General features: G+C 44.5%; 1 protein-coding gene across 1 annotated transcript in view; it reads left to right on the top strand.

Moving 5' to 3' along the window:
• DIPK1C (divergent protein kinase domain 1C) overlaps positions 1–13,249 on the top strand; it is an 84,873-nt gene extending 71,624 nt beyond the window's left edge. The window contains exon 4 of the mRNA XM_040432447.1: positions 13,013–13,249. Coding sequence (XP_040288381.1) covers positions 13,013–13,207 — 195 coding nt within the window. The 3' untranslated portion in view covers positions 13,208–13,249. The remainder of the gene's footprint in view (positions 1–13,012) is intronic.
• The last annotated feature ends 14,202 nt before the right edge of the window (positions 13,250–27,451 follow it).

Below are 27,451 nucleotides of genomic sequence, written 5' to 3'. Positions count from 1 at the left end.
ACATGTAGTTTTAAAAGGGTTATCCAACCCCTATAATGACCTCCTTCCCAATGCCCAGGCCCCTAATATAGATTATACTTACCCTGCTTCCCGGCACCTGTGTCGCTCTTCATCCCCGCACTGCCGCCGCTGCATCTCCCTGTCGCATGTATCAAAACATCCGGCGACGGGGGGAAGCAGCCAATAGAAAGCTACGACGGCGACGAGCCTCCCTAGCATCGCCATATAATTTTTTTTTAATCCTTTACAGAGTTTTTCCAAGACCCTCAAAATTTTTTATAAAAACTAAGCCTTACTTACCCCCTGAATCCCCTTCTGTTTCAGTACCACCAGTCTGGTAGGAAGTCCCAGGTTCTCAGTTTCTGGTGCTATGATAACCTCACCGATTACTCCATGTGATCACTGCCGCCAGTCACATCAGCGATCATGTGAGGTAGTTCTTCACATCATTGCCGTATTCAGACTGGCATTGTAACTATGACATGGCAATTATCCCTGGTGAGACCAGTGATTGGTTGCAGTGATCACATGGAGTAGTCGTTGTTGTCATCCCTGCAGCAGCGGAAACAAAGACCACTGGGACCACCTGAGATGCAGTGGTGGGGTGGAAATAGGGGGGGAGGGGGTTTCAGCAGCTGCGTAAACTTGATTTTTTTTGTTTTTAATATTTTAAATTAGAAATGAGCAAATGGATTATAACAAATCAAATTATCTCATTAGCAGTTCTTTACCTGTAGGCGCTGCTACCAGTGGAACCTGCACAGTTGCTGCTGCCAAGCCAAAGCCGAGCCTCTATCCTCGGTCTGCTAATTGGAGCAGCGGCACAGGAAGGAAATTGTCAGATTCGGTCTAAATGTTTGGCCGTGTCAATCTAGCGGCAGGTGGGAAATTTTTCACCTGCAGGAAGTCCTGCTGATAATACAAATCGATTTGCTCATCTATATTTTAGATCATTCTTGCCCTTGTTCAAAATGTTCGGGGTTCTGGAATAACTACTTCAAGCCTAGAGTGAAGCAAGCATTTAAAGTGATTCTATCACCTCGTTTTAGCCTATAGAGATGCGACATTCACAGCTAGATCACAGCTAGCATGTCCGCAATATACCTGTCCCATAGCGCTGTGTCCTTTTATTGTGTTTAAAAAATGATTTTATAGATATGTAAATGAGCCTGGTAAGGAGCCCAAGGGGCTGTACTAACCTTCTTGGAGCCCAGCACCGCCTGCGTCCTCCGAATCTCCTCCTTGCTCACAGTTAGATCGTCGTAATCTCGCGATGCGCAGTTCCTTCCCTGAGGCTGATGCCAGCACAGAGAAGGAACACCATGCGAGATTACAGAGATCTAACTGTGAGCAAGGAGGAGATTCGGAGGACGCAGGCGGTGCTGGGCTCCTTCACAGGGGGGCTTGGCTGGGCTCCAAGAAGGTTAGTACACATGAAAGCTGCCCCAACACACCTAGCTCTGCTACATCCATACACAGTGTACTGGGGCAGCTGCCATGTGTATGGATGTACACTAGGTATCAAAGTTATCTACAGTAGAAGTCTTATATATATATTTTTTTTAAGTAACTGGTGGCTATACAGCTCTCATAGCTGTGTGGGTAAATGCCTTGCCTCTGATGTGAAAGGTCGTGAGTTTGAATCCCAGGAGAAACTTTTCTGAAAGACAGGCTAAATAAGAACACGAGCACCAAATCTTCAACACTAGAGGCTGGTGGGAACACAGGCAGGAAGACGCCTGCATCGCATCGCTGACATGGAGGTAAGTATAAAAGTGTTTTGTTTTTTTTTTTAAATACCGGACTGTTACTTTACTGCCAGGGAGAGGGGGGGCTATTGGCGCCATGATACTGGCACATGGAGGGAGGAGGAGAGAGGCACTTGATACTGGCACATTAGGGCACAGGGGGAGAGGATGGCACTGAGGGGCAGAAATGTGAATGATGGGGGGAGGCAAGAAATGGACATGAATCATGAGGGGCAGAAATGTAAATGATGGGGGGAGGCAAGAAATGGACATGAATCATGAGGGGCAAAATGTGAATGATAGGGGGAGGCAAGAAATGGACATGAATCATGAGGGGCAGAAATGTGAAATGATGGGGGGGGGCAAGAAATAGACATGAATCATGAGGGGCAGAAATGTAAATGATGGGGGGAGGCAAGAAATGGACATGAATCATGAGGGGCAGAAATGTGAAGGATGGGGGAGGCAAGAAATGGACATGAATCATGAGGGGCAGAAATGTGAAATGATGGGAGGGGCAAGAAATGGACATGAATCACGAGGTGCAGAAATGTGAAATGATGAGGGGGGCAAGAAATGGACATGAATCATGAGGGGCAAAAATGTGAAATGATGGGGGGGGGGGTGGACAAGAAATGGACATGAATCATGAGGGGCAGAAATGTGAAATGATGGGGGGGCAAGAAATGGACATGAATCATGAGGGGCAGAAATGTGAAATGATGGGGGGGGGGGCGCCAAAATGTAGATTCGCTTGTGTTGACAAAAATCCTTGCACCGGCCCCGATCTAGCCGTGCATGTCCGCAGCTCTATAAGCTAAAACGAGGTGACAGAATCCCTTTAAATTAAAAAATTCCAAGTTATACTGAATCGTTCCTTATAAAACTTTATAAACTTCATGCTCTATCACATTGTGTCTAAAGATCAGGCAGCATATTTGATGTGACATGCTTCATTTAAGTGATTAGTATAAGACAGCATGAACATGAAAAAAATGAACTCTTCTGTAAATTCTTTCCGTAGTTAACACAACCATATAGTATCTCTTCCTTATGATACAGTCACATTATACATGCATGTCAGACACTCAAGCTTTAACATAGCAAAAAGCAGCCAATAGCTTAGGAAATGCATATTGCTTTCAGGCTCCCTGTATATGGCTCCTCAGCTGTTGTCAGCTGTGGAGACTATGGTGGACCAGTGCAAGCAGGGATCTCATAGCATCACTGAAACTTGGCAACAGGGTCAGAGCTACAAGACTGGCAGCTGACGCTGGGTTAAGAGCCATATCACTGGTATTTGGCTCAGAGGTCAGGACATATAAGGCTTTTGGCACTATGGCCTGCATTGTTTCACTTTACCAGCATAATATCAATGATCACTTCAACTTGGCATTTCTCAAAATTAAAATCTGTTAGTTGTTTAACCTTTTCTTATATTTTTAACATGGTTTAACATCAACTTGTATAATTCAGTGTGTCTCTTGAGCTAATAAAGATTACAGTATATATTTTTTTTTTCATGATCCGTAACACTGATGATATCTTTTGGATCCAGGATTGTATTTGTGATTACAGAAGGTAGCTCATTAGGGGAGCTTTATTAATACTTTGGCATTATTAGGGAATACACTCTGATGAACTTGGCATAGGCTAAAAAAAACAACATTGTAAATCACAGATCCAGCAACTCAACTGTCTGTGAGACTTATAGGATTGGCAGTGAGAAATTAATTCAGTAACAGAACCACCACCATAAAATGTAACCTATTATAAATGCTAATGAAATCCCTCTATTGTGGGAAATAAATAATAGAAGGTGAATGGAGCCTATCTATAAGAAGAGAAAACTTTCGCTAGTATCTGTCTCTATACTATAATGCCCTGCCTAAAAACAAAATAGATGCCCCACCCAGGGGTGCACCTAGCCTTTCTGCTGCCTGAGGTGAAAACTGAACTGGCGCTCCCCCACACAATGCCAGTTTAAAGACATACTTGGAAAAGATTACATATACAGGGAGTGCAGAATTATTAGGCAAGCTGTATTTTTGAGGATTAATTTTATTATTGAACAACAACCATGTTCTCAATGAACCCAAAAAACTCATTAATATCAAAGCTGAATATTTTTGGAAGTAGTTTTTAGTTTGTTTTTAGTTTTAGCTATTTTAGGGGGATATCTGTGTGTGCAGGTGACTATTACTGTGCATAATTATTAGGCAACTTAACAAAAAACAAATATATACCCATTTCAATTATTTATTTTTACCAGTGAAACCAATATAACATCTCAACATTCACAAATATACATTTCTGACATTCAAAAACAAAACAAAAACAAATCAGTGACCAATATAGCCACCTTTCTTTGCAAGGACACTCAAAAGCCTGCCATCCATGGATTCTGTGTGTTTTGATCTGTTCACCATCAACATTGCGTGCAGCAGCAACCACAGCCTCCCAGACACTGTTCAGAGAGGTGTACTGTTTTCCCTCCTTGTAAATCTCACATTTGATGATGGACCACAGGTTCTCAATGGGGTTCAAATCAGGTGAACAAGGAGGCCATGTCATTAGATTTTCTTCTTTTATACCCTTTCTTGCCAGCCACGATGTGGAGTACTTGGACGCGTGTGATGGAGCATTGTCCTGCATGAAAATCATGTTTTTCTTGAAGGATGCAGACTTCTTCCTGTACCACTGCTTGAAGAAGGTGTCTTCCAGAAACTGGCAGTAGGACTGGCAGTAGGAGCTTGACTCCATCCTCAACCCGAAAAGGCCCCACAAGCTCATCTTTGATGATACCAGCCCAAACCAGTACTCCACCTCCACCTTGCTGGTGTCTGAGTCGGACTGTAGCTCTCTGCCCTTTACCAATCCAGCCACGGGCCCATCCATCTGGCCCATCAAGACTCACTCTCATTTTATCAGTCCATAAAACCTTAGAAAAATCAGTCTTGAGATATTTCTTGGCCCAGTCTTGACATTTCAGCTTGTGTGTCTTGTTCAGTGGTGGTCGTCTTTCAGCCTTTCTTACCTTGGCCATGTCTCTGAGTATTGCACACCTTGTGCTTTTGGGCACTCCAGTGATGTTGCAGCTCTGAAATATGGCCAAACTGGTGGCAAGTGGCATCTTGGCAGCTGCACGCTTGACTTTTCTCAGTTCATGGACACGCTTCTTGCGACCCTGTTGACTATTTTGAATAAAACGCTTGATTGTTCGATGATCACGCTTCAGAAGCTTTGCAATTTTAAGAGTGCTGCATCCCTCTGCAAGATATCTCACTATTTTTGACTTTTCTGAGCCTGTCAAGTCCTTCTTTTGACCCATTTTGCCAAAGGAAAGGAAGTTGCCTAATAATTATGCACACCTGATATAGGGTGTTGATGTCATTAGACCACACCCCTTCTCATTACAGAGATGCACATCACCTAATATGCTTAATTGGTAGTAGGCTTTCGAGCCTATACAGCTTGGAGTAAGACAACATGCATAAAGAGGATGATGTGGTCAAAATACTAATTTGCCTAATAATTCTGCACTCCCTGTAGAGCTACAAAACATACAGGGTGATACAGCGCCACCAACCTCTTACATACAGTGATGTCTTCTCTGATGTAGATGTTCTCTTTCTTTATCTTCTCCATTCAGACCAGACCACTATGATGATTTATTTGAGCCATCTATTGTCTCTGCAGAGTTTGACAACTACTTTTCCATCCTCCTCCCCACCCCATCCTGCCACCTCTAATACTATGCCCACTGTGCTTCCCAATACTATACTGCAGAAACAGATAATCCCAATTAAAACACTATTACCATGCCGATAGTTCCCCTTCAATAATTATTGGATACAGTGAAAGACACATACCTCTTCTAGTCTGTGCCCTGAGCTCTATGCAGCCCGGCTTAGGCAGCGCGATAATGTTGACACTGGCCTATGTTAGGTTACAGGAGCTAGGACTAAAGCCTATTAGAGGAAACAATGGGACAGGGAGACATTGCTCCCATGCACCGTCGCAGCATTCAACTGTATAGCTGTCCTGAGTACAGGTATGCAGTTAAATATGTAGAGATGAGTGTTTCCACAATGGAAGCTCTCATTGCCAATGGCCCTTCTGCTGCCCCCCTCTTTCCCCTACCTGGTGCTGCCTGAGACGATCACCTCACCTCGCTCGCCTCATTTGTGGTGCAACCCTGGCCCCACCCACATATGCAAATTTTATCCTGGGCGGGTGGGTGGACACAGTGGTCTTTACTGAGGCTAATTCTATCTGGACACACATTATTACACTGTGGACCAGATATGTTGACAACATTCTGTTGAATTTCTCAGGTTCGGTCACCGGGTGAGGTAGCTAATTGGGTAACAGTTGCAAGATGGGTAGAGGGAATAGTGCCAGGGAGGCTAGCCCTCTAATGACACACCCCAAAAAGTTGGCTGATAAGGGGATGTCAGTTCAGGGATAGTATTGCTGCAGCAAGACACTTCCTCTGCCAGTCAGGGGAATATCAGCTCTAGTAAGAAGAGGACCAGGAGTGCAGGCCAGGCCAAACAGGTGCTGGTAGTGGGAGACTCAATAATTAGGAGTAGAGATAGGGAGATCTGTCACAAAGAATGGGATCGTCAAACTGTATGTTGTCTCCCTGGCACTCAAGTTCAACATATCGAAAACTAGGTTGATAGATTACTAGGAGGGTCTGGGTCATGGTCCACATTAGCACCAATGACAAAGTTAGAGGTAGGTATGGGGTCCTTAAAAATAATTTCAGGGACTTAGGTCACAAGCTCAGGGCAAGGACCTCAAATGTAGTATTTTCAGAAACACTACCTGTACCATGAGCCACACCAGAAAGGCAGCAGGAGATTAAGGAGTTAAACAAGTGGGTAATGAACATGTGGAGTCACTGTGGGTAGTAATAAATACATGGAGACAAAACAATAATAAAATACTGATAGGAGTTTGTTATAAACTTACTAAGGGAGATAGATGAGGCGGAAAATAGTCATGATGTTGTTATTATGGGGGACTTCAACTACCCATAAAGACAATTAGCTTTATTAACTAGTTCAGGATCTGACTAGAGGGACCGCCACTTCATTATAATCACAAAGACAACTAAATTTAGTGGATAATCTACATATTCTTAGTAAGAGAGAGCCCAAAGGAAGAAGAAAAAAAAGAAAACATGGGATATCAGTTATTATTTTCCATCCTTTCATTTTGCCTTGTAATGAAACTAGTGGTGTATATTAGTGCCCATAGAGCAAACGCCCATCCACAAACTACATTTCCCCCTCAAATTCTTTACATGAAATAAATAATTCAAGTAAATAATAGTTATTATCTAAACTATAAAAAAATAACCCTGCGGTGTGAAGGTAGCCTCCTTCCTCCAATTCCTAGCTATTAAGCTCCCAGCTGCTGTGAAGAGTCAATTGACCATCCATCTACACGTACAGTGCCTTCAAAAAATATTCATACCACTTGAACTTTTCCACATTTTTTTCACGTTACACCAACAAATGTACCGTATTTTTCGCCCTATAAGACGCACTGGCCCATAAGACGCACCTAGGTTTTTGAGGAGGAAAATAAGAAAAAAATAATTTTGAACCAAAAGGTGTGCTTTTGGTGGGTTTTGAACTAATTGTGGTCTGTGGATGGCACTGTTATGGGGGATCTGTGGGTGACGCACTGTTATGGGGGATCTGTGGGTGACACTTATGGGGGATCTGTGGGTGACACTTATGGGGGATCTGTGGGTGACACTTATGGGGGATCTGTGGGTGACGCACTGTTATGGGGGATCTGTGGGTGACACATATGGGGGATCTGTGGGTGACACTTATGGGGGATCTGTGGGTGACACTTATGGGGGATCTGTGGGTGACACTTATGGGGGATCTGTGGTTAGCTCTTATTGGGCTCTCTGGATGGCACTGTTATGGGGATCTGTGTATGACACAGTTATGGGGAGGATCTGTGGATGACACATATATAGCATCTTATGCTATGTGTCATCCACAGATCCCCTCCATAAGTGTCCCTGTAGTGAATGACCCTCAATACACGCTGGGGGCCGGCATCTGCTTTTATAATGACAGTATAATCCTATGTCTAATAGTTAATTGTAATTGTATGTAATCACATAAGGAGCGCTGTGTATTACCGGTACTTACAACTACAAGCGCTCGCCGCTCGGTAGGTAGCAGAGAGGAGGGAAGAGGCAGGCCGGAAGGACGGACGCTGGCAGCGTGAGTCATACGCCGCCTGCTTCATTTATAAAGTGGGCGGCGCAGGCGCATGACGTATGACTCACGCTGCCAGCGCCCGTCCTCCCGGCCTGCCTCCTCCCTCCTCTCTGCTACCTACCTAGCGGCGAGCGCTTGTAGTTGTAAGTACCGGTAATACACAGCGCTCCTTATGCGATTACATACAATTACAATTAACTATTAGACATAGGATTATACAGTGAGTGGGGCCCGTGTAGTAGAATACAGTCACTGCACGGGCCCCGCTGTCATTAAAAAAGCAGATGCTGGCCCCCAGTCCCGCCTCCCTCACAGCTGATACACCCGCCGCACGGCATCGCGGCGGGTATATCATTGAAAACTCAGCAAAATCAGCAGCATTTGCCGTATAAGACACACTGCTATTTTCCCCCCACTTTTGGGGGGGAAAAAGTGCGTCTTATACGGCGAAAAATACGGTAAATGTATTTTATTGAGATTATTGGTAATGGGAATACAAACCTTGACAGAGAACCATAATATGCTTTTATGGGGGACTGACTCTGAAGATACTGAAAGAAGGAATCCCTAGGAAGATTATGTTCCGTTGCCAAGTTCTCAAAGAATTTTAGCCTACTGTAAAAGGAAATATTAATTATTAATATTTTGCGCTAATAATTATAATTAATATTCATAAATAGGCGTGAGTCGTCTATTAATGACACTGCCTATTTATACTATAAATACTAACTAACTTCCTTGTTGCCCTTACTTTGAACTGAACTACATGCGAATTACTACTACGGCGGCGACTACTACAATAAATGACTATACGCTGTACTATGAAACAATACTACAATACACCTAACTATACTAAACACAATACAATATCTTACACAATTACACCCCAAACACGTTATTTAGCAGCTCCCACCCACCTGGCTACACACTGTCCCTACGGAAAACAAGGGGTTAAATGCAATCAGGGGTTGCAGGAGTGGTCCTGCAAGCGTTAATGCAGGGTTGGTGAAAAGGGTTTACCCAAGGTTGGTAAAAAGGTTAACCCAAGGTATTGGTGGCAAATGCGTTGGTGGTTAATGATCAGGGCAATGCATTAATATTGCAGGGGTTAATGCAATGCCGGATATTGTAGGGGTTAATGTGTGGTAGTGGGCTGGATATGGAAGCAGTGAAGGAGTTAATATTGTAGGGGTTAGTTGGTGGTATACAAGGTATACAAAACTGATTTTACAAACTTTGTTAACCCTTTAAGGCCCCTTGGGCGAGTTTTCCTCGCGGGTGCAATGCGTGAGTTGAACGCATTGCACCCACACTGAATCAGGACCCATTCATTTCTATGGGGCTGTTCACATGAGTGGTGATTTTCACACATCACTTGTGCGTTGCGTGAAAATCGCAGCAAGCTCTATTTTGGGCGTTTTTCACGCAACGCAGGCCCCATAGAAGTGAATGGTGCTGCGTGAAATTCGCAAGCATCCACAAGCAAGTGCGGATGCGGTGCGATTTTCACGCACGGTTGCTAGGAGACGATCGGGACAGAGACCCGATCATTATTATTTTCTCTTATAACATGGTTATAAGGGAAAATAATAGCATTCTGAATACAGAATGCATAGTAAAATGGGGCTGAACGGGTTAAAAAATTTTTTTTTTAACTCACCTTAAACCACTTTTATTCGCGCAGCCCGGCATCTCTTCTGTCTTCATCTTAGCTGTGTGCAGGAAAAGGACCTGTGGTGATGTCACTCCAATCATCACATGATCCATCACCATGGTAAAAGATCATGTGACGGACCATGTGATGACCGGAGTGACATCACCACAGGTCCTTTTCCTGCACACAGCTAAGATGAAGACAGAAGATATGCCGGGCTGCGCGAACAAGTGGATTAAGGTGAGTTAAATTTTATTTATTTTTTTAACCCCTTCAGCCCTATTTTACTATGCATTCTGTATTCAGAATACTATTATTTTCCCTTATAACCATCTTATAAGGGAAAATAATACAATCTACAGAACACCGATCCCAAGCCCGAACTTCTGTGAAGAAGTTCGGGTTTGGGTACCAAACATGCCGATTTTTCTCACGCGCGTGCAAAACGCATTACAATGTTTTGCACTCTCGCGGAAAAATCGTGCATGTTCCCACAACGCACCCGCACCTTTTCCCGCAACGCCCGTGTGAAAGAGGCCTAAGTGTTCCACAAGAATTCATGGAAAATAGAGATGAAATTTCAGAATTTCACTTTTTTGGCAGATTTTCCATTTTAATCCATTTTTTCCACTAACAAAGCAAGGGTTAACAGCCAAATAAAACTCTATATTTATGGCCCTGATTCTGTAGTTTAGATAAACACCCCCTATGTGGTCGTAAACTGCTGTACGGGCACACGGTATTGCGCAGAAGGAAAGGAACGCCATATGGTTTTTGGAAGGCAGATTTTGCTGGACAGTTTTTTTGACACCATGTCCCATATGAAGCCCCCTGATGCACCCCTAGAGTAGAAACTCCCAAAAAGTTACCCCATTTTGGAAACTACGGGATAAGGTGGCAGTTTATTGGTACTATATTAGGGTACATATGATTTTTGGTTGCTCTATATTACACTTTTTGTGACGCAAGGTAACAAGAAATAGCTGTTTTGGCACAGTTTTTATTTTTTGTTATTTACAACATTCATCTGACAGGTTAGGTCATGAGGTATTTTTATAGAGCAGGTTGTTACGGATGCGACAATACCAAATATAACTATATAACTATATAACTTTTTTTGGTTGTTTGTTTCAGTTTTACATAACAAAGCATTTTTGAAAAAATATATTTTTTTTGTGTCTCCACATTCTGAAAGCTGCAGTTTTATTTATTTTTTGGGCGACTATCTTATGTAAGGGCTCATTTTTTTCGGGATGAGATGACGGTTTGATTGTTTTTTTTATAGGGTGCATATGACTTATCGATCGCTTGCTATTACAATTTTTATGATGTAAGATGACAAAAAATTGCTTTTTTTACACCTTTTTTTAATGGTATTCACCTGAGGGATTAAGTCATGTGATATTTTTTATAGAGCAGGTTATTACAGACGAGGCGATACATAATATGTCTACTTTTTTATGTATGTAAGTTTTACACAATGATTTCATTTTTGAAACAAAAAAAATCATGTTTTAGTGTCTCTATAGTCTGAGAGCCATAGTTTTTTCAGTTTTTAGGTGATCGTCTTAGGTAGGGTATGATTTTTGCGGGATGAGATGATGGTTTGATTGGCACTATTTTGGGGTGCGTATGACTTTTTGATCGCTTGGTATTGCACTTTTTGTGATGTAAGATGACAAAAAATGGCTTTTTTTACACAATTTTTTTTTTTTTTTACGGTGTTCATCTGAGGGATTAGGGCATGTGATATTTTTATAGAGCAGGTTTTTACGGATGCGGCAATACCTAATATGTATACTTTTTTTATTTACTTAAGTTTTACACAATAACAGCATTAAAAAAAAAAATATATATATATATATATATATATGTTTTAGTGTCTCCATATTCTGAGCCATAGTTTTTTTATTTTTTGGGCGATTGTCTTAGGTAGGGGCTCATTTTTTGCAGGATGAGGTGACGGTAAGATTGGTACTATTTTGGCGGGCATACGCCTTTTTGATCGCTTGGTGTTGTACTTTTAGTGATGTAATGTGACAAAAAAATTGTTTATTTACCACAGTTTTTATTTTAGTTTTTTTACAGTGTTCATCTGAGGGGTTAGGTCATGTGATATGTTCATAGAGCCGGTCCATACGGACGCGGCGATACCTAATATGTCTACTTTTCTTTTTTTCCCTATTTTTTACAATTTTTTTTTAACTTTATTTGGGGAAACGTACTTGACACGTAATTTTTTGGTGGGGGAAAATGTATTTTTTTACTTTCATTTTTTGTCCCACTTTTGGGGGTCTGATTCCCTTTACAATGCATTCCAATACTTCTGTATTGGAATGCATTGACTGTATGTGTAATACAGTGTGTATTACTCATATAGCTTCCTGCCTGTGAGATCCAGGGTGCTGGATTCCACAGGCTCTCCCCCGGAAGGCAGCCCCGATGCCTAAGGAAAGCATCGCGCTGCCTTCCATGCCATCAGGTCCCCGTCACAGCAGCATGGGGACCCAATGGCAGCACCGATTCCTGTGAGGACATCGCCTGTGCCGCAGTCAGCGCTGACCCCGGCACATCAAGGGTTAATTTGCTGGCATCGGTGATTTTACTGATGCCGGCGCATGCAGCAGGGGTCTGGCTATTAGTGACTGCCGGACTCCTGCCGTGGATCGGGCGGGCGCAGCTCTGCACCCGCCCGATCACAGTGCCGTACATGTACTGCGCTGGTCCTTAAGTCACGGACATCTGTGCCGTATATGTACGGCGTGGATCCTCTACTGGTTGAGCTTGCTATTAAAGGGGTTATACAAACTATAAAACATGCTCCCCAATGGCCAGGCTCCTTATATAGAATATACTTACCCCGCTCCCTGGCACAGCATCTCTCCTGATCCCCGCACGGCCACCGCTGCATCTCCCCGTTGTATGGATCAAAACATCCGGCTATGGGGGAGCAGCCAATAGCGGGCCGCGACCCGGACGAGCCTCCCTAGCATTGTGGGTGACGCAGAGGCGGACTTGCGGAGATCAGGAGTGACGCGAGTGCCAGGGAGCGGGGTAAGTATAATCTATATGAGGGACCCGGGCATTGGGGGTCATGTTTTAAACTTTGGATAACAACTTTAAGGATTTTCAGAGGCCGTTAATTCATATGTGTTGTGTAATAGGCAACATAATGTGGCTGGCGCTATTTTATTCAAACCGGTAGAGTACAAACAACAAAGGTTGCTCTGTTTTGTGATCTCAGCAATCGAGTGCATGTGAGATGGGATTTGGAAAGTTCTGAAGGAAAAGCTTAGAAAATGAATGATTACATTTGTTTGAAATAGTTGAATAATATATTTCCCTTCTTCTAGGTCATCTGTGACAAGATATTTCGGCACTGGTTCACTCAGACTATGATGGGGTCTATTCGTCCCTTTCCTCTTCAAGCTGAACTACATAAGACTGTGCAGAAATGTGCAGAGTCTACCAATATGGAATCACTTTTTTCGGACTTATATTCATTACTTCAAGAGAGTCAAAAACAGCTACATAGAGGATATATGTGACTGTAGTGTTAATTGACCAAATGATGTTAAATATCTTTTGTACATTTAAACGCACAAGACATTAAAATAAACAGTGTTATTTAAAGGAGAAAACTGTATATCTTATATAGTTATTACCGATTCATGGAAATCTACCGAATATTTCTCAGTTGTTTTAAAATTAATAATTAAAGATGGTAAGCATGTCATTTACTACAAACTGATCGATGAAACAGTTCATACCCTCATTCAGATAAATAGATTCAATTATTCTTTCAGGGCTAGATTATAGGGATTATAGGATGGGAAAATATTTATAATCTGTTTAATGATCCTATGCAGCCATCGGGAAGCAGGAGCGCATGTGTGTGTGAGTGGCCCGATGTGTAGTAGTTGTTATTGTACACTCAGTCCTGAAGCTCCCTTGACCAGCATGCAGTGATGGGAAGGGCACATCTATTCTTCTACTAATGAAATTAAAAGATAGGCCCAAAATGTAAATTTGATAAAATCAAAAGAGCGGCGGTATTACAGGTCAATGTGCACGGCGGCACCCGAACAAATGATGAAAAAAGGGGGAAGTGCTTGTGGCACCTGAAATGAAAACCGTACTCCTACCGCTCTGTGGTCAACGTCCAAGGTGCAAGGTGCGTCCTGATGTGAATGGCTCCAAACCGGACGCTCAGCTGCTGAAGGCGGCGGGGTCAGAACAACCCTAATTTGACCCTATGGTATAGTCTGAGGCTTGCCCTAATAGCTAATTAGGGGTAGCAGCCTAACCACAGGGCACTCGTCCTTAAAAGGGCGACCCCGTCAGGAACCTCTCCCTGTGAACTGGCCCTGTGTGGCCCTAATCTAGTCCCACGGTCCCAGTCACCTTCTCTTAATGGTTGTCTAACCAGCTCTATCCCGGTAGCACTTAGGCATTTCGGATTTCCATTGTGGACCTCATGTATGTGTCTGGAGACTGCTGTGTCCCTCTTATTGGCTATGTCTCCAAGGTATTCACCTACACATCTTCATAATTCCCTTTTGGTTTTTCCTATATACTCCATTTTACATTCGCATGTTAGCTTATAAATCACGCCACGAGTGCGGCAAGTGATAAAATCATGGATTTCAAACGAACGTTGTAGGTTCGTACTCTCAAATATCTTGCAAGGTCTGAGCGTACTGCAGGCCACACAGCCGCCACACCTAAAGCAACCCAGTGGCCTGCGATCTAACTAGGTGCCAGTCACCGGTGCTGCAGAGAGGTGGCTGTGGACCAGAGTGTCCCTCAGGCTCTGTCCTCTTCTAAAAGTGATCTGTGGATACTCATGTACAGTGTCTCGAATGTCCGGGTCCATAAGAAGAATGGACCAATGTTTGTTTAGGACCTCCCTGACCTTGTTAGACATCCTATCAAACGTTGCAATAAGGCGAATCTTCTGATCCCCAATTGCTTTCTCCTTGGGGGACAGGAGATTGGCACGGGGTGTTGCGAGTGCTTTTTGATAGCCCTGTCGTAACACTTTGTCCGGATAGCCTCTTGAGAGAAACCTCTGTCTGAGGTCCTTAGCCTGCCTGACGAACTCATTGTAGTCAGAGCAGTTACGACGTAGACATAGGTATTGTCCGCCAGGGATACCCCTCTTCAGTGATGTAGGGTGTCCACTGGCCCAATGGAGTACTGAGTTTGTGGATGTGGGTTTTCTGTATATTGTGGTGTTAAGTTCGTCGGACTCACCCCTAGAGATACAGATGTCCAAAAATTGTAGTGATCTCTGCTCAATCTCATGGGTAAACCTCAAACCTATTGGGTTGCAATTTAATCTGTCCACAATCTTTGTAAAAGCAGCCTTGGAATTATTCCAAATGATAAAGATGTCATCAATGTACCGGGCCCATAATAAAATGTCCCCGGTACCCGACGACACCACATCATTAAATACAATGGTAGATTCCCACCAGCCCAGGAGCAAATTGGCGCACAAGAACAGCCCATTGCTGTGCCCCTGAGCTGGTGGTAAATCTTCCCATCAAATAGAAAAAAGTTGTGAGTGAGCAGAAACCGCAATAGTTTAAGGACAAAGTTATTGTGCTGGATATACTGCTGGCCCCTCATGCTTAGGAAATGTTGAACTGCCACAAGGCCCGCTTCATGGGGAATCTATGAGTATAGAGCCTCTACATCAATACTGGCTAACCAAGAATTTACGTCTAGTGATACCATCAAGCTTTTTAAGGAGCTCTGTTGTATCCCTTGTGTATAATGGGAGTAAGGTGACAAAAGCATGAGGATTTTGTCAATATATACCCCTAAATTCTGACCTACACTCCCAATTCCAGATACTATAGGTCTGCCCTTTAACGGTTTTGTCCCTTTATGTATCTTGGGCAAACTGTAGAATGTTGCTGTGGTAGGGAACTGTCATGGTCTTACCTGCTTGCTGCTCTCCTTCGTTTGACATGTGCTGGCGGCCATCTTGGGTTCTGGGTTTCTTGTAGCCTTCCACCCTGCGGCTCCTCCTTCCCCTGGGAGGAGCTGGATGCCTAGCTCATATATATAGGAGGTCTGTGGCTTCAGTTCCTTGCTTGGTCCTCCTGTGTTCACATGCTTCTAGACTGCTGCTGCTTCTGGTTCCTGATCCTGGCTTCGTCTGACTACCCTGCTGGTTCCTGATTCTGGCTTCGTCTGACTACCCTGCTGGTTCCTGATCCTGGCTTCGTCTGACTACCCTGCTGGTTCCTGATCCTGGCTTTGTCTGACTACCCTTCTGGTTCCTGACCTCTGGCTTCGCAAAGACTCTGCTCGGTTTCACCATCCGTTTGGACTTTTGCTTTAGAGCTTTATTTTCAATAAAGCCTTCTTATTTTCACTTATCTCTTGTTGTACGTCTGGTTCATGGTTCTGTGACATTAGGACCAAGCCATGAATTCTGACGGTACAGGGCCATCCTCGCTACCCACGCTGGTTGCCAGACTTGATCAGCAGGATCACCTGTTGGGTCGGTTCGCTGTGGCGTTGCAAACCCTGCTTGAACGCACGGCTCATTTCGCTCCCGTTGCCGATGGGTCGGTTGTCGCTCCTGGGCTCGCTCCTACTGCCGCTCCGGTTGTTGCGCCAGAGTCTACCCCGACACCTGTTGTTGCGTCTGCGGTGTTTCGGGGTATGACCGGTTCTGCCCCTCTTCCACAGCGCTTTGGGGGAGAGCCAACTCAGTGCCGAGGTTTCCTTAACCAGGTGGGCATTTATTTCGAGTTGCTGCCACATGCCTTTCCTACTGAGAGATCAAAGGTGGGCTTCTTGATCTCGCTGCTCTCGGACAAGGCCTTGGCCTGGGCCAGCCCTTTATGGGAGAACAACAATCCGGTGGTTGCCGAGTTTTCCGGTTTTGTTGCTTCTCTTCGGAAGGTATTCGATGTGCCGGCTCGTGCTGCCTCTGCTGCGAAGCTCCTTATGTCCATCAGACAGGGTTCACGATCCGTAGCTGAATACGCCATTGAGTTTCGTACCCTGGCAGCAGAGGTGGGCTGGAATAATGAGGCTCTGGTCGCTGCTTTCTCTCATGGTCTCTCGGATGCCTTGAAGGATGAGGTTGCAGCTAAGGACCTACCAGTTGAGCTCGAGTCTCTTATTTCTTTCCTGATTTTGATTGACACCAGACTCAGGGAGAGACCTTCCTTTAAGGAGAACCTGCGGAGGTCTTCTAACAGATTGGTGCCTACGTTTGCTGTCCCACCCGTGCCTCCCTCTCCTCCCACGCCTCCTGGGGATGACTTGTCTGGGGGTGAACCCATGCAGCTGGGGTTTGCTCGCCTGTCCGAGGGGGAGAGGGCACTCCGGAGACGCGAGGGCCGATGCATGTACTGTGGTCTCGGTGGGCATTTTCGGTTGGCATGTCCGAACCGTCCGGGAAACGCTCGTACCCTGAGATCCTGTCGGGGGCAGATCTTGGGTGGAGTCTCCTCGTCCCCGGTTTCCCGTGTTGACAAACCACTGATCACTGTTGTCCTCTCCTGGGTCGGGGGCTCGGTGACGACCCAGGCGTTGGTGGACTCTGGTGCTGGTGGTTTGTTCATTGATAGTGTGTTCGCTGCCGCCAATTCCATTCCTCTGCAGGCTCGAGGTTCCCCACTGGCTCTTGAGGCGATAGACGGCAGACCCCTTCTGCCGCCACACGTGACTCATGAGACCCTTCCAGTGGGGATAGCCATTGGTGCCGTTCACAGAGAGTCGGTCTGCCTCCAGGTTATTTCGTCTCCACACTACTCGGTGGTCTTGGGGTACCCCTGGCTCCAGAAGCATAATCCGACTTTCGATTGGAGATCGGTCGAGATCCTCTCGTGGTCACCGCAGTGTGGGGCTAGTTGCATCCATGGGTCTGTCAAGTTGCTGTGTACTTCCTCGGACTCTCTGTTGCCTCCTGAATACGAGGAGTACCGGGATGTATTCGATAAGGTGTGCGCGGTTGCCCTACCTCCGCACCGCCCATACGATTGTGCCATAGAGTTACAATCTGGTGCCGTTCCTCCTCGTGGCAAAGTCTATCCACTGTCGGTAGCGGAGAATGAGGCCATGGAGGAGTACGTGAGGGAGGCGCTTTCACGCGGACACATTCGCAAGTCTTCGTCCCCGGCAGGGGCTGGATTTTTCTTTGTGAAAAAGAAGGGCGGTGAGTTGAGGCCTTGCATCGATTACAGGGGTCTCAATCGCATCACGATCAAGAACGCTTACCCGATACCCTTGATTTCCGAGCTGTTCGATCGCCTTAAAGGGGCCACGGTCTTTACCAAACTCGACCTGAGGGCGGCATATAACCTGGTAAGGATCAAGGCGGGCGATGAGTGGAAGACCGCGTTTAACACCAGGACCGGTCATTACGAATCCTTGGTTATGCCCTTTGGGTTGTGCAATGCGCCCGCAGTCTTTCAGGAATTCATCAACGATGTTTTCCGTGACCTGTTGCAGCAGTGTGTGGTAGTCTATTTGGATGACATCTTGGTATATTCTGAATCCATGGAGGCCCACATTCTGGATGTCAGACGAGTGTTGCAACGGTTACGAGAGAACAAGCTGTTCGGTAAGCTTGAGAAATGGGAATTTCACCGATCCCAGGTAACCTTCTTAGGTTACATCATTTCCGCTGAGGGGTTCTCCATGGATCCTGAGAAGGTTTCGGCTGTCTTACAGTGGCCCCAGCCCAGTGGTCTTCGTTCCCTGCAGCGCTTTTTGGGCTTCGCCAATTATTATCGGAAGTTCATCAGGGACTTTTCCATGCTGGCCAAGCCTCTCACGGATCTGACCAGGAAGGGCAGTAATTCCCAGGTCTGGCCGCTCGAGGCCATCCGAGCTTTTGAGGCCCTAAAGTCCGCCTTTGTGTCGGCTCCGATTCTGTCGCATCCCAACCCTGGGTTGCCCTTTGTCCTCGAGGTGGACGCGCCTGAGACGGGAGTAGGCGCCCTTCTGTCTCAGCGTAGAACACCAGAGGGTCCTCTGCTTCCTTGTGGGTTTTACTCCCGGAAACTGTCTTCCGCGGAGTGCAACTATCAGATTGGTGACAGGGAGTTATTGGCCATCGTGCAGGCCCTTAAAGAATGGAGGCACTTGCTCGAGGGTTCGGTGGTTCCGGTTCTCATCCTGACGGACCACAAGAATCTGACCTACCTTTCTGAGGCCAAGAGATTGACACCACGTCAGGCCAGATGGGCTCTGTTCTTGTCACGTTTTAATTACGTGGTCTCCTACCTACCCGGTTCCAAGAACATCAGGGCGGATGCCTTATCACGGCAGTACTCCGAGCTGTCCAGGGAGGAGTCGATTCCGACTTCGGTCATACCTCCGGATCAGATCCTGGCCGCCATTCGCACCAGCCTGACCTCTCCCCTGGGTGAGCAGATTTTGGCGGCTCAATCTGGTGCTCCCTCTGGGAGACCCAACGGCAGATGTTTTGTGCCTGAGGAGTTGCGCACTCGGTTGTTGCGAACCTACCATAACTCCAAGACCGCGGGGCATCCTGGAAAGAATCAGCTGTCCTGGGCTGTTTCACGTCTGTTCTGGTGGCCTTCCCTACGTTCCGACATCGCCGCATATGTAGCGGCATGCTCCGTTTGTGCCCAGAGTAAGTCCCCTCGGCACCTTCCGTTGGGCCTTCTGCAACCCATAGCCACCGGGGAGCGCCCATGGTCACACCTGGGGATGGATTTCATTGTGGACCTCCCTGCATCCCGAGGCCATACGGTCATTCTCATGATTGTTGATCGGTTTTCCAAAATGTGCCACTGTGTTCCTCTCAAGAAGTTACCCTCTGCACAAGAGTTGGCCACGATTTTTGCCAGGGAGGTCTTCCGGTTGCACGGTTTGCCTAAGGAGATTGTGTCGGATCGGGGGAGTCAGTTTGTGTCCAGGTTCTGGCGCGCCTTTTGCTCCCAGTTGGGGATTCATCTCTCCTTCTCCTCGGCCTACCACCCTCAGTCCAATGGGGCCGCAGAACGATCCAATCAGGCCTTGGAGCAATTCCTTCGTTGCTATGTCTCCGATCACCAAGACAATTGGGTTGACCTCCTGCCTTGGGCTGAGTTTGCCAGGAACACGGCGGTGAACTCTTCCTCTGGGACGTCTCCCTTCATGGCCAATTATGGGTTCCAACCTGCCGTGTTACCGGAGGTATTCTCTCCCCAGGATATTCCGGCTGTGGAGGATCACCTTTCCGTCCTACGTGCTTCTTGGGTACAGATCCAGAAGTCCCTTGAGGTCTCTGCGCAGCGCCAGAGACTCCAGGCTGATCGCAGACGAGCGCCTGCTCCTTCCTACCAGGTCGGAGACCGTGTATGGTTGTCCACCCGCAACCTCAACCTTCGAGTGCCCACTCCCAAGCTGGCGCCTCGCTTTGTTGGTCCCTTCCGAGTGCTTCGCAGGGTAAACCCGGTAGCCTATGCCCTTGCGCTTCCTCCTGGCATGCGGATCTCCAACGTGTTTCATGTCTCCCTGTTGAAGCCACTGGTGTGTAATCGTTTCACTTCCTCGGTTCCTCGGCCTCGTCCGGTCCAAGTGGGCAATCGTGAGGAATATGAGGTGAGCAATATCCTGGACTCACGCCTGGTCCGCGGTCGGTTGCAGTTTTTGGTCCATTGGCGTGGTTATGGTCCAGAGGAGCGTTCCTGGGTTCCCTCCGCAGATGTCCATGCTCCTGCCTTGCTCCGAGCCTTCCACGCACGCTTCCCTCAGAAACCGTTTTGTGCTCCGCGGAGGAGGGGCCCTTGAGGGGGAGGTACTGTCATGGTCTTACCTGCTTGCTGCTCTCCTTCGTTTGACATGTGCTGGCGGCCATCTTGGGTTCTGGGTTTCTTGTAGCCTTCCACCCTGCGGCTCCTCCTTCCCCTGGGAGGAGCTGGATGCCTAGCTCATATATATAGGAGGTCTGTGGCTTCAGTTCCTTGCTTGGTCCTCTTGTGTTCACATGCTTCTAGACTGCTGCTGCTTCTGGTTCCTGATCCTGGCTTCGTCTGACTACCCTGCTGGTTCCTGATTCTGGCTTCGTCTGACTACCCTGCTGGTTCCTGATCCTGGCTTCGTCTGACTACCCTGCTGGTTCCTGATCCTGGCTTTGTCTGACTACCCTTCTGGTTCCTGACCTCTGGCTTCGCAAAGACTCTGCTCGGTTTCACCATCCGTTTGGACTTTTGCTTTATTTTCAATAAAGCCTTCTTATTTTCACTTATCTCTTGTTGTACGTCTGGTTCATGGTTCTGTGACAGGAACCTGGGGTATAAGAACTCATATTCATCATCAGAAATCAGTCGTTTGCTCTTTGCGTCTACAAGGATATTTCTTAAATCAGCCAGATATGAATCGGTGGGATTAGAGGTCAAGATAGCATAATTGCCTCTGTCCTTAAGGATCTGATTGCACATAGTCTGATAATCCGATCGATTCTTAGACACTACTTACCCCGCTTGTCTGAGGGCTTAATGATAATTGTAGGGTCGTCCCTTAATGACTTGATGGCTTCCCGTTCCTCCTTTGTACAGTTTGGAGTTTGATAGAAACATAGAAACATAGAATGTGTCGGCAGATAAGAACCATTTGGCCCATCTAGTCTGCCCAATATATCTGAATCCTATTAATAGTCCCTGGCCCTATCTTATATGAAGGATAGCCTTATGCCTATCCCATGCACGCTTAAACTCCTTCACTGTATTTGCAGCTACCACGTCTGCAGGAAGGCTATTCCATGCATCCACTACTCTCTCAGTAAAGTAATACTTCCTTATATTACTTTTAAACCTATGCTCCTCTAATTTAAAACTGTGTCCTCTTGTGGTAGTTTTTCTTCTTTTAAATATGCTCTCCTCCTTTACCGAGTTGATTCCCTTTATGTATTTAAAAGTTTCTATCATATCCCCTCTGTCTCTTCTTTCTTCCAAGCTATACATATTAAGGTCCTTTAACCTTTCCTGGTAAGTTTTATCCTGCAATCCATGTACTAGTTTAGTAGCTCTTCTCTGAACTCTCTCTAGAGTATCTATATCCTTCTGGAGATATGGCCTCCAGTACTGCGCACAATACTCCAAGTGAGGTCTCACCAGTGTTCTGTACAGCGGCATAAGCACTTCACTCTTTCTACTGCTTATACCTCTTCCTATACATCCAAGCATTCTGCTGGCATTTCGTGCTGCCCTATTACATTGTCTTCCCACCTTTAAGTCTTCTGAAATAATTACTCCTAAATCCCTTTCCTCAGATACTGAGCTCAGGACTGTGTCAAATATTCTATATTCTGCCCTTGGGTTTTTACGCCCCAGGTGCATTATCTTGCACTTATCCACATTAAATTTCAGTTGCCAGAGTTCTGACCATTCTTCTAGTTTTCCTAAATCCTTTTCCATTTGGCGTTTCCCTCCAGGAACATCAACCCTGTTACATATCTTTGTGTCATCAGCAAAAAGACAAACCTTACCATCGAGGCCTTTTGCAATATCACTTATGAAGATAATAAACAAAATTGGTCCCAGTACAGATCCCTGTGGAACCCCACTGGTAACATGACCTTGTTTTGAATGTTCTCCATTGACTACAACCCTCTGCTGTCTGTCACTCAGCCACTGCCTAATCCACTCAACAATATGGGAGTCCATGCTCAATGACTGCAGTTTATTGATAAGTCTTCTATGTGGGACAGTGTCAAAAGCCTTACTAAAATCTAGATATGCGATGTCTACTGCACCTCCACCGTCTATTATTTTAGTCACCCAGTCAAAAAAATCTATAAGATTTGTTTGACATGATCTCCCTGAAGTAAACCCATGTTGTTTTTCATCTTGCAATCCATGGAATTTTAGATGTTCCACAATCCTATCCTTTAATAGGGTTTCCATTAATTTGCCTGCTATTGATGTCAGACTCACTGGTCTATAGTTGCTCGATTCCTCCCTACTACCTTTCTTGTGAATGGGCACGACATTTGCCAATTTCCAATCTTCCGGGACGACTCCTGTTACTAATGATTGGTTAAATAAATCTGTTAACGGTTTTGCCAGCTCACCACTAAGCTCTTTTAATAATTTTGGGTGTATCTCATCAGGCCCCTGTGACTTATTTGTCTTCACTTTAGACAGCAAACTTAGAACATCTTCCTCTGTAAAGACACATGCATCAAACTCTAGAGAGAGTTCAGAGAAGAGCTACTAAACTAGTACATGGATTGCAGGATAAAACTTACCAGGAAAGGTTAAAGGACCTTAATATGTATAGCTTGGAAGAAAGAAGAGACAAAGGGGATATGATAGAAACTTTTAAATACATAAAGGGAATCAACTCGGTAAAGGAAGAGAGCATATTTAAAAGAAGAAAAACTACCACAAGAGGACACAGTTTTAAATTAGAGGGGCAAAGGTTTAAAAGTAATATAAGGAAGTATTACTTTACTGAGAGAGTAGTGGATGCATGGAATAGCCTTCCTGCAGAAGTGGTAGCTGCAAATACAGTGAAGGGGTTTAAGCATGCATGGGATAGGCATAAGGCCATCCTTCATATAAGATAGGGCCGGGGGCTATCCATAGTATTCAGTATATTGGGCAGACTAGATGGGCCAAATGGTTCTTATCTGCCGACACATTCTATGTTTCTATGTTTCTATGTTTATTAGTCATCCTTTCTAGTGGAGGTCCTTCTCCTTCTTTTTCTTTTGTAAAAACTGAACAGAAGTATTCATTAAGGCAGTCGGCTAGCCCTTTATTCTCTTCTACATACCTTCCGTCCTTTGTTTTTAATTTAGTTATTCCTTGTTTTAATTTCCTTTTTTCATTTATATATCTGAAGAATGTCTTATCCCCTTTTTTCATAGACTGAGCTAGTTTTTCTTCTGCCTGCGCTTTAGAAGTTCTTATAACTTGCTTGGCCTCTTTCTGCCTAATCTTGTAGATTTCCTTATCTTCATTGCTCTGGTTTTTTTTATAATTACAAAATGCTAGCTTTTTATTTTTAATGATTTGGGCCACTTCTGCTGAGTACCACAGTGGTCTTATCCTTTTTTTTGCTTTTACTGACAAGTCTAATGCAATTTTCTGTTGCCTTCAATAATGCACCTTTTAAGTAGTCCCATTTCTCCTGGACTCCATGTAATCCGTTCCAGTCTGATAAGGACTCATTTATGACTAATTTCATTTTTGAAAAGTCTGTTTTTCTAAAATCTAAAACTTTTGTTTTTGTGTGGTGGGACTCTTTCACAGTTCTTATATTAAACCACACTGACTGGTGATCACTAGATCCCAAGGTTTCGCCTACAATGACATCATATACCAAATCCCCATTTGTGAATACCAAATCCAAAATGGCCTCCCTCCGGGTTGGCTCCTCAACCACTTGTTGTAGAGATAACCCCAGTAGGGAATTTAGAATATCTGTACTCCTGGTAGAACTTGCTATTTTGGTTTTCCAGTTTATATCTGGAAGATTGAAATCTCCCATAATGATAACTTCTCCTTTCATTGTCATTTTAGCTATTTCTTCAACTAGTAGATCATCTAGTTCTTTAACTTGACCAGGTGGTCTAAATATCACACTTACACAAGTTACTGCATGGTTAGCAAACTGCAACGTAACCCAAACTGACTCTATGTTGGCCTCACCAACTTGTATTAGGTTAGATTTAATGCTATCTTTCACATACAGGGCCACTCCTCCTCCTTTCTTGCCTTCTCTGTCTCTTCTGTATAAAGAGTACCCTGGTATGGTTATGTCCCAGTCATTTCTTTCATTAAACAATGTCTCTGTAACAGCCACTAAATCTACATTCTCAGATGCCATTATTGACCCAAGTTCATTGATTTTTTTACCTAAACTGCGAGCATTTGTAGACAGGACTCTGAGCTTATCATTTCTTAACCTTTGTGCTTCTGACCTGTACTGGCATTGTTTCGGGGGGCAATTGGACTCTTTTATTTTCACTCTTTTGCCCCCCCTTTCTAGTTTAAATACTCTTCCGCAAATTCTTGGAGTTGTTCACTAAGTACATTTGTTCCTTTGAGAGAAAGATTCAAACCATCTTTTTTGTACAGTTCCTTTCTATTCCAAGTAGAGCTATCATGAGAAACAAAGCCAAATCCTTGCTCTTGACACCATTTACCAAGCCATATGTTGAACTCCTTTATGCGCCTCTGCCTAGGGTGGAGATAATGCAGTCAGGTCATCTAGAACTAGCTGTAGAAACACATCTAAGCAAGAAACGTCTATCATAGGGGGCATCTTCTTTTGTTTTTTAATGAGGTGAAAGGGCCTTCACCATCTACTTTAGTAGTACCCTCCGCCAAGCTATGCAGAAGTTGGACATCTGGCAATAGATCAGTAGGGATTCCAAGTTCCCTACACTTGCGTCTGTCGTTATTTTTGTATAACTTAAGCCAACGCAATTTGCGGTCAAACAGCTGCAGATCTTTTGTTCATGTGAACAAATCAAAATTGTGCATAGGGACAAAGGAGAGGCCTTTGCTTAGAACCATCATTTCAACGGCAGAAAAAGCCCTACTAGATAGAATAATCACTTTTGGGCCGTCCGGTCTCGAGAGTTGGTGCGATTCCTGAGATGGTAATCCACTCTGCGATTCCTGAGATGGTAATCCACTCCCTGTTCTAAAAAAGTACTCTGTGGTGTATTCGGTTGTCCTCTGCCACGTCCACCTCTACCTCTTCCTCGATCTTTTCTAGAGGGATTTCTATTCCTGGTTGGATTTGGGCCTGTATATTCCCGTTCACTGTCTGATTGGTCAGTCTCAGTATTGGATAAATCGGTGATTTATCTTTCAAAACTAGGTATGCCTTTTTGTCTTTAAATTCTTGGAGATCCTTATTGAACTGTCTATGTTTACGTTCCCGTAAAAAATATTGGAATTTTTCTATAGATGTCTGTAACTGTGCTTCCTTATTGATGAATTCAGGATCTTGTGAAAATGTTTTTGCTACCTCAATCTGTGATTTGAGAGTACGAACCTACAACGTTCGTTTGAAATCCGTGATTTTATCACTTGCCGCAGTCGTGGCGTGATTTATAAGCTAACATGCGAATGTAAAATGTATGTATATAGGAAAAACCAAAAGGGAATTATGAAGACGTATAGGTGAACACCTTGGAGACATAGCCAATAAGAGGGACACAGCAGTCTCCAGACACATACATGAGGTCCACAATGGACCAAAAGTTTGGACACACCTTCTCATTCAAAGAGTTTTCTTTATTTTCATGACTATGAAAATTGTAGATTCACACTGAAGGCATCAAAACTATGAATTAACACATGTGGAATTATATACATAGCAAACAAGTGTGAAACAACTGAAAATATGTCATATTCTAGGTTCTTCAAAGTAGCCACCTTTTGCTTTGATTACTGCTTTGCACACTCTTGGCATTCTCTTGATGAGCTTCAAGAAGTAGTCCCCTGAAATGGTTTTCACTTCACAGGTGTGCCCTGTCAGGTTTAATAAGTGGGATTTCTTGCCTTATAAATGGGGTTGGGACCATCAGTTGCATTGAGGAGAAGTCAGGTGGATACACAGCTGATAGTCCTACTGAATAGACTGTTAGAATTTGTATTATGGCAAGAAAAAAGCAGCTAAGTAAAGAAAAACGAGTGGCCATCATTACTTTAAAAAATGAAGGTCAGTCAGTCAGCCGAAAAATTGGGAAAACTTTGAAAGTAAGGGCTATTTGACCATGAAGGAGAGTGATGGGGTGCTGCGCCAGATGACCTGGCCTCCACAGTCACCGGACCTGAACCCAATCGAGATGGTTTGGGGTGAGCTGGACCGCAGAGTGAAGGCAAAAGGGCCAACAAGTGCTAAGCATCTCTGGGAACTCCTTCAAGACTGTTGGAAGACCATTTCAGGGGACTACCTCTTGAAGCTCATCAAGAGAATGCCAAGAGTGTGCAAAGCAGTAATCAAAGCAAAAGGTGACTACTTTGAAGAACCTAGAATATGACATATTTTCAGTTGTTTCACACTTGTTTGTTATGTATATAATTCAACATGTGTTAATTCATAGTTTTGATGCCTTCATAGTCATGAAAATAAAGAAAACTTTTTGAATGAGAAGGTGTGTCCAACCTTTTGGTCTGTACTGTATATAGTGGTGGCTATGAATATGGCCTGTTAGTACCACACGCATACGTACACGACACTTGGAGCAAGATGCTGCACCTATAACTAAGTATTTATAACCACGCTACAATATTCTGAGGATGGAAATCATTTGGGATCCTCAGTTCCTAGGAAAACAGAGAACGGCAATCCTATCTAGCCAAGAAGAGGTGAAAAACTTGGCTCTATTGAAGTCTAAAGCTAATTTCAGATGAGTGTGTCCACTGTGGAAAACTGTGGAGCGTGATTTCCCATTATGGACAGTGCTCATTTCACAGGACCGCACAACATTATTCCCCCCTCCCTCTTCCCCTCCCTACCCTTTCCATGTTTGTCATATTTTATCTGTTCCTGTATCTACGACTTTATTTTATTTTTTTATTTTTTATATGGATATATGTATATTATTTTTCAAATATGTAAAGAAATGTTTACATTTATTCATTTGGAGTGATGTAACTCCACAGTATATATCCTTGAAATACCTTTAAAATAAAAATTTTTGATATAATGATTTATAATAATTTGTGTCTCTGACCCTGTATCTACAGAATTGTTCTGACAGCATTATATCAGTACAATTCTGTAGATGCAAAGTTGGTCAGAGACATACAGCATTATAAATTATTATAATGATGTGTGGTCCT

Source organism: Bufo bufo, chromosome 5, assembly GCF_905171765.1.
Source record: "Bufo bufo chromosome 5, aBufBuf1.1, whole genome shotgun sequence".
Classification (NCBI taxonomy): Eukaryota; Metazoa; Chordata; class Amphibia; order Anura; family Bufonidae; genus Bufo; species Bufo bufo.
The sequence above is the reverse complement of the archived record's forward strand: the minus strand, read 5'-3'. Positions and strand labels throughout refer to the sequence as shown.